The sequence below is a fragment of the Varanus komodoensis genome, unplaced genomic scaffold, assembly GCF_004798865.1.
Source record: "Varanus komodoensis strain SLA01 unplaced genomic scaffold, ASM479886v1 scaffold50, whole genome shotgun sequence".
Lineage (NCBI taxonomy): Eukaryota > Metazoa > Chordata > Lepidosauria > Squamata > Varanidae > Varanus > Varanus komodoensis.
Genome location: NW_025336088.1, coordinates 930,980 through 941,457, shown reverse-complemented (window position 1 = coordinate 941,457; position 10,478 = coordinate 930,980). Strand labels below are relative to the sequence as shown.

The 10,478-nt window shown below is 40.3% G+C and overlaps 1 protein-coding gene across 1 annotated transcript in view; it reads right to left on the bottom strand.

Moving 5' to 3' along the window:
- The window catches only part of ITGB3 (integrin subunit beta 3), a 66,809-nt gene that overhangs the window by 35,881 nt on the left and 20,450 nt on the right, over positions 1-10,478 (bottom strand). The window contains exons 3-4 of the mRNA XM_044446988.1: positions 4,129-4,318; positions 3,337-3,589 (exon numbers count right to left, since the gene is read on the bottom strand). Coding sequence (XP_044302923.1) covers positions 3,337-3,589; positions 4,129-4,318 — 443 coding nt within the window. The remainder of the gene's footprint in view (positions 1-3,336; positions 3,590-4,128; positions 4,319-10,478) is intronic.

Genomic DNA, 10,478 nt, shown 5'->3' with positions numbered 1-10,478 from the left:
TTAAGCAGTATTTTAAATGTTAATATTATTGAATTTTATCTGGCCAGGGCGGCTTGTTTTATATTGTATGTTTTATATCATATATTTGTATTTTAATGTATATATTTTAAAATGTTATTTTAATTTATTGTTGTAAGCTGCCCCGAGGCTTCGGCGAATGGGGCAGCATAAAAATGTTTTAATAAATAAATAAATAAAAAATATTTAAACTCAAGTTGATTTAATCAGTTTGCATCAAACTAACATGCCATAATAGTACTAATGTGGTTTATTTTTCAGTTAAGACCAGTAGCCAGAGATTTCATGGTGGCAGTGGAACAGGATATAGTAGTGATGAAAATGAAAAATACCCCAAGCCAAAAATTCAAGGACTATTTGCCCATTTCAATTTGGGGACAGATGAGGGGACAGAAACAGTGCTTTGGAGGAAAGATCAAATATTTTCTGGGGAAACAGTCATTATTGTTGAGGTTGTTCATTAACATTTGTTTCCCGTTTCTGCTCCTGCACCCACACTTTGCCCCACTTCCTGATTTAGTACTTCATAATCAGTGTAGTAAAAGTTATGATACTATATATCCATTTAGCCAGTGAGATTTGATTAAGTGATGATGTCACTTTATATTTATATGGAAGACAATGTTTTCTGTATCAATCGTGTGTATGATCCTAGCAATAAAATTACTAATTGTTCTTATTCTGCAATATATAAAGCATTTTACAAGTTCTTGAAAAAGCTGTCAGAATAGCTAAAATAAGAGACAGTATCTTATCTGGCTGCTGGACATCTGCTAGTCTTATTGAACTAACAGTACTTGCTTCTAAAGGTATCAGTAATTAGCAGCTCTGAAAGCAAAGTTGGAAACATTTCTAGATCAATACAGGTCAGAAGAACTCCACTGACCTGCCTTGTCCTAGAAATTTCTGCACCTTCTGGGTACTTACAGAACTACTAGCTTCTCATGGTGCTAACTGTGATTCCTTCTTCTACATGGGTACCATAAGGAACCAACACACACCTGCCATAAGCCAGTTACCTAGTCCCCCCTCATTCAGGCTTTTAAAGTCTTTATTATGTTACAATTGGTCCACTGGGCTGGCTTTTCAATACAAAAGAAGCATATGGAAGTAGTTAAGAGTTAATATGCTAGATATTAACAAAAGATACCAGCAAAGTTAGAATACTAGCCATCACGGAAATGTGTCTTAATTATAAGAAACTGATTCAAGGTGGAGTATCTCTTCTCCCTTCTAAACCCAAAAAAGTTGGATTCATCTTCAGGGTAGCTTTTGCTGCATGTGAGCCAATTGGTGGGAATGTCTGATGCTACCCAGTTGGTTCGCCCATTTGATCTGATAAAGCATGACTGAACTAATAATGTTATGTCTGCTCCCACCTAAGTCTGCCTGTTCAACTCATTTCTCAAAGAACCAGATGTGATCTGGTTCTCATTGGCTTCTTAGTTTCTCTCTGGACTACTGGCCTTGGCATTTCAGATAGGAATTTCAATCCCACCCCTTCTTCCAGTTCTGATTCAGATTCGGGAACAAGTAAATTTGGAAGCCTGCAGTTTTAGAAGTAGGCCTAATCCACAACACCCTTCTAAAATCACTAAAAGGGAATGCTGCCAGAAGTGTTTCTGAAAAGCATCCCATTAATGGTAGTCTTTGTAATTACAAATAGTGTAGTTTATGCAAGGTTACAGTTACAAGGGCCAATGTGGTATGGTGGTTAGAGTGTTGGACAGGAGACTTCAGACATTTGGGTTCTAGTCCTCACATGAAACTCACTGGGTGACTTTGGGCCAGTCAATCACACTTAGCCTAATCCACTCACAGGGCAGTCATTATGAGCAGGTAAGTGCAGCAAATCTATTTGAGGGTGATAATCCATCAGATTCCCTGGACTCAGCTTCTTGTACTCCAATCTGCTTTGCAGATGCTCAGAATCTGAGTTCCTGGCGAGTGTGCCCAATGTTTATATACTGCTCACCAGGAAACAAGTCCCATGCGCTGCACAAACAGTCCCCCCTTTTCCCTGCATGACACCCTGCATGTCATGGCAGCAGCAAATGGGGAAAAGGGTTGTTGCTGGAAAGGGCGCCTAGCATACTCCCCCACAGCTCCTTTTTCCCCAGGTGCATTGCCACAGGCAGCAGCAAGCAGGAAAGAAGGTTGGCACCTGGCATGTGGCACCAGAGAAGATTGTCAGTTGTGCAACAGAGGATCCATGAACATTCATGGACTTCCTCTTGGTTTGGCTTGCTTTGCAGGACCAGGCTGAGCATGAGTGAAAGTCTATGGATGATAGCAGGATGGATTCCAAAAGAGTCCAGTCCAACCTTATATGTGCGGACAAAATGGAGCTATGTAAGTCACCTAAGGTTCCTCAAAAGAGGAAAAAAGGCAGGATATGAATGCAATATGATAATGATACTAAGCTGAAATTAAAGCAGTACAGGAAAAACATTAATGAAAAATTTCCAGGGCATGTACACACAATCCGTTATTCACATTAACAAACCTTTAGCAAGTACTCTGTTATTCTAGAATGCCCATACAGTTATGCAAAAACTATGAAGCATGGGATAACTGTTTGAAATGCAATGGTGTGAAAGCAGCTGTATACCACTTTCATCATATCAGCAGAAAACTGTCAAGGTTATACAAGGAATAATTTTGCACAAAGCACTCATTCGGTGGAGCTGTCCTCACATAGCTGCATTTCAAATAGCTACCATGCTGAAAATTGAGCATGTGGATTAGTCCAGAGAGTAAACAGTATGCTACTTAGATGGGGATTTACTTTTGCAATTTCCCTGCCTCATTCAGAGAATTTGATGACACCTTCTATGTGTAACCTTTCTTTGTTTTCCCACCATTCCTTCCGTCTTCTTTCTGAGCACAAAGAAATCCATTTAGGAGAGCAAGATGGAACAGCAGCACAATGCCTTTTGATTTGTAGTGCTAGGAGCCCACCATCTGGAAGCACCCTTAAAGAGCTAGTATGCAAATATAACAAATGCCTGCACTCTTTCCACCCAGCCAGTTCCTTTTCCCAGCTCTCTTTAACAGTACTGACCAGGTTAAGGCTCCCACTTAACCAGCTAGTTAAGAACACCGCTTCACTGGGTAACATGGTTAGCCTTAGCAACAGTTTGCATTGGTTCTAATGTATCTCTTAACTGCAGTGCAAGCAAGGAGGGGAGAAATCATACTTCCTCAAATCAGAGGCGAAACAGGAGTACAAATGTGGCCACCCTCTAAACCCCAGATTACAAGCTTCTTCAGAGTTGCATAGCAACCAATAATGCTTCCTCTGGGCAGGTAACTTACTCATAGCATGGATTTGTGATGGCTTCTGGAGGGGAAATGTACATGTAAGGGGACAGGGGTTTGTCCACAAAGGCCCCAAAGCCAATTCTCAGGTTGCTGGTCACTTTACGCATTTCCATGGCTAGCTTGGTGCCTAAGTTCTGGATGTTGTGGAGGTCATCCCTCATGGAATTAGACAAGTCCATCAGATAGTAAATGTCCACAGGGTAGTCCTCTACCTGGCGCACTTGTACTGAGAACGTTCGAGAGTCATCTGAAATGTTAAAATGTGGGTAAAGGAGGTAGTTGAGTTATCATGATGGTGCCAGCCCATGATGATAGCAGTTGATTCACATCTGTACTGTCTTCATTCCCACAGAGGGAATTTCTGGGTATGCATGGTCAATATGCAAAATAAACCCATCTTTAACACCGCCACTGGGTATGATATGAGTTAAAGCCTCACAAAGTACAATGCTGATATTAAAATAAGCACAGCTTTGAAGCTGCCATATATTGTGTAAGACATTGGTCCATATAACCCAGTATAGGCTACTCTGACTAAAGCATCCCTTCTGAGTCTCAGATACTGGCTGTTCTCCCAGTTGTTCCACTTGAAATGCCAAGGGCTGAACCTGAGACTTTCTGCAGACAAAGCATCTGCTGCAGCAGTTGAACAATGGCCCATCTTTACCACATATTTATGGAAGTGTAATGCCTGATCATGACTCACCTGAGCTCCTTGGAAGAAGGACAGAATACAGCATACAGAATACAGCATGTTAAATCACTGAATAGCATATCTAGCTTTACCTGGTCGTAGATGGAGCTCAATCTTCTGTGGGGCCATTTGGGTGATGTCTTTTCCTGAGCCTTTGTCACTGAGAGTCCTGTTCTCCACAACAGTAATGTGGCTCTCTGGATACTCAATAGAATTAGCTGAACAGCCATTTTGAAGAAGATTAGCCTTCAGGTCACAGCGAGAGAATTCTGATGATGGGTACTGTCAGAAGAAGATAGAAATAGTAAGAAGAAAAGGATAAGATAAAGAAGAAAAGTTCTCATAAAGAGTCAGCAGAACTCTCCTTCTCTACAGCCAAAAATCTAGTAACACTCAATTTATTACTTACAAATCTAAAGCCATTTTTAAAACCCTCTAAAAATCATAACAGCAGCAGACAATTCAAATAAATGAATCAATCAACTTGCATACAGTTTATGGTACATGTTTATTTATGTTTATTTCCTGAAAGGAGTTTTTTAGATTAGTTTTTAAATAAGAGTAATAAAAACCCCTCTCTCCTTTCCATTGATACAGTATAAGACACACATATAAACTAGATACATTTTCAATTGCCTCCGAAAGAAGACAAGTTGGTACCATTCAAGCTCTAGGGGCTACTGAGAAGTAGAGTGTTCTAACTACAGAGTAGCATAGAAATGTAATAAATAAATAAGGACAAGCAATTTGTTACAGAGATGCTACTTGATGCATGAAGAAGGCATTCCCTAAGATACAGAGGGCCCAAACTGCTGTTTTCTGGCCAGATAAAACAGACAAAGGATTTAGAAGGAAGTAAAAAAAATCAATTTAAACAGCAACAACGGTGGGTGACAGACTAATGCCCGACATGTCGCAGCTTAGGCTGACAGAGACTGACAGGACTAGGGGTGTACAGTAAGTTTCACAGCTGAGAGGATCTGGATCCAGGTGCCCCTGGTCCTTGCCTGACACCCTATTTAATGGATCACACCAGTACCTTTCTTTAAAGCTGGCCAATTAATAGGCAGTCCACTTCTTCACTGTATCAGTAAGATAGTATCCACTTATGCATTGCCCCTGCCAAAAAAAAACCCCAACATGACAAAAAAGAGGATAAAGGATGACACTGATTTTCATAAAATCTTCTTTTGGGTTACCGTAGTGGCATATAAATTGAAAAATAAATAAATATTTCTAGACATGAGTTTACAAATAACTTACAGTATGTAGTGACAAAGATTATCCTAAACTTGGACTGTGACCAGCTGGCCTGTGTCCCCCCTCAGTCTGCTGTTCAGGTGATAACTGTGGGTGGCCCTGCCTTGCTCCACCTTCTTACAGGCCCTTGATCTTTAAACTGGACTTGGACTGGAGTGAACGGCCTATCAAATAGAGGGCACCTTCAAACAGAGGATTCTCCTCTGTCAAGCAGGACAAATAGTCACCCTGGACAGTGTGAGACATAGGAACTTGTGAGCTTATCATGACCACAGAATACCGTATTTTTCCGACTATAAGATGTCCCCCATTTTTTTAGCGATCTCCGAGAAAGCGAGCTGCTGCTGCGTGCGCGTGCCTGCCGCCTCCCCGCACGTGCACGCCCGCGCCAGTCTCCCCCCCCCCCAGCACACCCGCAGGTCTGCTCTCCGCCCCACATGTATAAGACACCCCTCCATTTTTATGTAAATGTTTTAAAGAAAAAAGTATCATCTGATACACGGAAAAATACGGTAACTGTAGCTATCAAACCAATATGCTTAAATTCGTTTAGTTATCAAAAAATTACCTGGGAAATCTGTCCTTAATTACTTGGGGTTCCTGTAGCCCTGTGTCGTCCGTGCTTTCACAGTATTCCAGTTTTCAGAGCTCAGATCTATACCCTTGATGCACAAAGCACAGCAACCCATGCACTTCTAATGTTTTCATCTACAATTCTCATGATCCCTCACTACTGGCTATGCTGATTAAGGCTGAAGGGAGTTCTAAGCCAAAGCACCTGGGTGGGGTACCTATTAGGGATATAAAGATTTCTTCAATCTGTTCCATGATGTTTTGCAGATTGTCAGGCATCTTTTGTTCTATTGTCTGCTCTTTTATAGAATTGGTAGCAAGGGTAGGGATATATGAGAATTTTCTTCCACTTACACAAATACACATTAGCAGTGATGTGACTAAATCCCCTAAAAGTAAAGCAGAATCTGCAGTTCAGTGAAATCTGTATGACTCAGAAAAATTGGTCTGCTATGTAATCTGCAGGTCAAATTCATAAAAACCCAAAATCATCTGAGCCCATTGTGGATTTCTCCAACAACTGTAATTACAGTTCAATGTTTACTTGGTCCTACTGGTTTTCATGGGACTTACATACCACTGCAGTCTTGAAGTGATAATATTGCTATTATTCATACTACACTGATTGTGATGAAGAGGCAATTGAATAAATTGGCTGAATTCTTGCCTGATAATAAACCATACAAAAACAAAAGTGAAAAGTGGGGGGAGGAGAAGGAGGGGGAGGAGGAAAAAATAATCATCTCCGGAAATTGGATAACATAACCATTGAATGGCAGCATAATTTTTGGTACATAGAACTTCCCTGTAATGCCCAGATTTCATGGCAACCATCTTTGGAGACAGTAAAACTGAAATCCTCCTAGTCTGTACCCTCCCAGATGTTGTTGTTGTTGTTTTTTTAAACAGGGGGAGTGGGCAGCAGTATTTCAAAGAAAATGCTCCAACAACTCCTGTATGATGTGGCAATATGGTGTGGCAATGTGTATGAATGCGTCTATCTTTGAGGTGGTCCAGAACTCCTTTCTGAGATTCCTGCTAGCTGTCCCCTAGGGCAGAATATTCTCTATGGAAAAAAAGCCTTTAGAACAATTGCAAACTCCAGCCTGAAGTTCTTGGGTAAATTCTCCATGATAGATTTTACATGCTTGCAGGATTAGTACAGAAGTTCTATCTTTCATCTGTTCAAACAGAATTAAACTGTTGTATAAAGAAGAGATCCATCTATATTTTCAGTGCTAGCACTTATATTCTTTTACACAAATGTCATATTCAAATTAGTATCCATTATATAAAACAACATTTGTTCTGGAGTAATACTTTATGGTGCTTCCTGTTGCTCCTTTAAGAACTTTCACAGCCTTACTATTTGTATTCCAGTGCATGCCTTCTGCTTATCCGGATGGAAGATTTAGCAACATCACAACTCATCCATGACTCTGTATGTATGAGCTGAATGAGGCTGAGTATATTGAACACTGTTTACTCCATTGTTCCTCATATGAATCCCCAAGGTATAACTTTCTCCACTACATTCTAAATTCTTTATCAGACAGACCTAACTTGGACCAAATCTGTACGTTGCTTATGCCCTAACTTGCAAAATTTGTTTGGGCTGCTAGAAAATTAAGGGTTAGGCAACACCCTGTAGCTTTATACTGATTTATAGAGTAGTAGGACTACTCTGCTATTGTTCCCATGGAAAGGAAGGGCTATTTTAATTGTGCCATTCTAATTACTGTGTATATGCATTTTCCTGTTTTTAATAGCCCATATTTTATTATATGTCTATGGTTTTTTAAATGGTTTGTAATTTTACTGCATTTTAAATTGGTTTGTATTTTATTGCATTTAATTCTTCTTTTTAGGAGTCATGGTGGCCTATGATTATGAACAATAAACAGACTGTCAATAATAGTAATTCCCTCCCTTTCAGAGAATTTTGGGAATTATAGCTCAAGGGAAATGAACACTATGACTGTCTAATGGAGAATTCTCAACATACTTGTTAAACTGTAAGCTCTGGGTTATTCTGAGGAAAATCATGAATAACATTTAAAATGGTATAAAACCAATGTGTGTAGCATAATCATTAACTGCATTACTTCACTAGGGTGAAAAAACAACCTTATTCATATTAGTCTGATTAAAACCAGCCCTGGAATTTAAAATTTTCTCTGCCTCTAATAACCTTGGAGTCTTTTGCAACAAAGAAAACATTGGAAAAATTTTCTGAATTATATTTGAAGAAAGACAAGCAGCCCATGAGGAAGGAAAACTTTCTGACACTCCAATATTGGTATATATATCTTTCTGGTATCTATATTGGTAAGTATATATATCTTTCTGAAACTCCAATATTCTATTGGTTCCAACAGAATTTTGTGTAGACACATAAGAACAGTTTTGTGTTTGGTGACATTATCTGTGCCTTCTCCTGGCACCTTGACATTTGTTCAGACACACATTTCTCCCACATGACAAACTCCATCAGCAATGTCTTCTAGTTACTACAGACAGAGCTTCCAAAATTGGAGTTTGAACTTCCACAGGGAGTTTGAACAAGCAGTGGACCTATTTTCAGCATTTAAAAAAAAAATGAACTGGATTGCTGCAACCCATTTGCTAGCAGGAAATCCAGCCTTTTCTGATCTAAAAAATAAGCCTGTGTTGTAGAATTATGCTTTGCTACTGATTATAAAAGCTGGCTGGAAAAAAATAGCCCAGCAACCAGCATCCAAAGACTTATCATTTCCTCCAGCATGCTAGGGAAGGAACACAGCACACAGGAAAAGAGGACCAAAAAGGAAAGGGTGATCATGCAGCAAGAGGAACACTATGGGATGCCAGCAGAAGGATGGAGAACTGGAGAGCAAATGAAAGACTACAGAGTATTTTTGTCATTACTCAGGAAAAAAAATCACCCAAATTTTATCTTTAAGGTTTTTTTCCTAATACATGTGCACTAAAATTAGATTTGAATTGCCATTGCTGGGTTTCAAAGGTCTAGCACCTTGGAGCTTTTCCAGCAGTAGAGTACATTTTCTCTGAGCTGAATAGAGATTTTTCTAAAAGCAAAGTGCCTGTATACTGAGGGTGCTCACCTTTAAATAGGAAGCAAGGTTTTGTTTTTTTGTTTTTAAAAACACCTTAAAATAAAAATACAGTACTTGGGAATATGGACAATTTCCTCTGAAGAATGCCATCTTTAAAAAATATTAAAAGCACATATCCAAAATATGGATATAATTACACAAACCACATTCTTCCGGCCTTTACAGCTGAAAAGAAAGATAAAGTTTTAGTTAGGCCAGAAAACTCTGATCAATTGGCAACTCTAAATGAGTCCACAGAAAGTCTGACCTTTGCTAATAGGATTAGGCAGTAGATACTAAGAATTTTCCTCAGTACTTCTATAGAACTATTTCAAAACTCCTAATATCTTTACCCAGAAATATTTATAGGCAATATGGGCTTACCACTTCTGCCACCCCAATTCCATGTGTGAAAAGAATATTGGAACAATTAAACTGAATTCTATCATCTAGAGCAGGGGTCCTCAAACTTTTTCTAAAGGGGGCCAGTTGACAGGGGCCAGTGATGGGCACGGGCTGCCCAGGCAGTGCCAGCAGCGGGGCGCAGGCCAGAGAGGGGGCGGGGGGGGGCGCAGGTGAGGTGAGGCGGGGATGGGGGAGTGCACAGGGCAAGGTGCCGGTCTGCTCGCAAGGAGATAGTTTTCTCCGAGCAAGCTGCTGCTGGGCGTGTGCATGGCGAGGCGCTGGCTTGCTCGCGAGGAGATCATTTTCTCTGAGCGAGTCCAAAATTACCTCCTCACGAGCAAGCCATGTGCCCGCATACGCCCACGCGAGCACCAGGCGAGTGCAAAATCTGTGGGGCAGTCCGGTTAAATGGGCATGGCATGCCAGATCCAGCCTGCGGGCCTTAGTTTGAGGACCCATGATCTAGAGAATCACAGAGCTGGCAAACCCCCCAATTATTACATACTTTTTAATTCCTCAAACAGTGGGCTAGAGGGTTAGAATACAACTAAGTTCAAAGCCCCACTCAGCCATGCAGCATAATCAGCTTGATCTTGGGTTGTTGTGATCTTATAATAGGAAGGGCTTATGCATGTCGCTGTCAGCTGCTGAGAGGAAAAGTGGGATGTAAATATAATATAACAATGGTGGGTGCCTCCCATTTCAGTGGGGTGGTATATCCACTCCAGGCTTTAGCAAGAAATTTTAATGAGCCATTTATTTATTTAAAACATTTTTATGCCGCCCCCATCACAACAAAGCCTTGGGGCAGCTCACAACAGAAACAAAATACATAAATAAATAACAATATAACAATAAAAATTTTATTTAAAAACCTCCAGTGCATCTCGGCTAAAAATTTAAAATCCTATAAATACAAATAATTTAACAATTAAAATAAGTTTTAAATAAAAAGGTCTTAGCCTGGCGCTGAAAAACAAATAACGACGGTGCCAGGCAGACCTCTCTGGGGAGCGCATTCCATAAGTGGGGTGCCACCGCAGAGAAAGCCCTTCTCTGGGAACCCTCTGTGAATGATATTAGGAGGGTGAGTACCCAGAGGAGGGCTT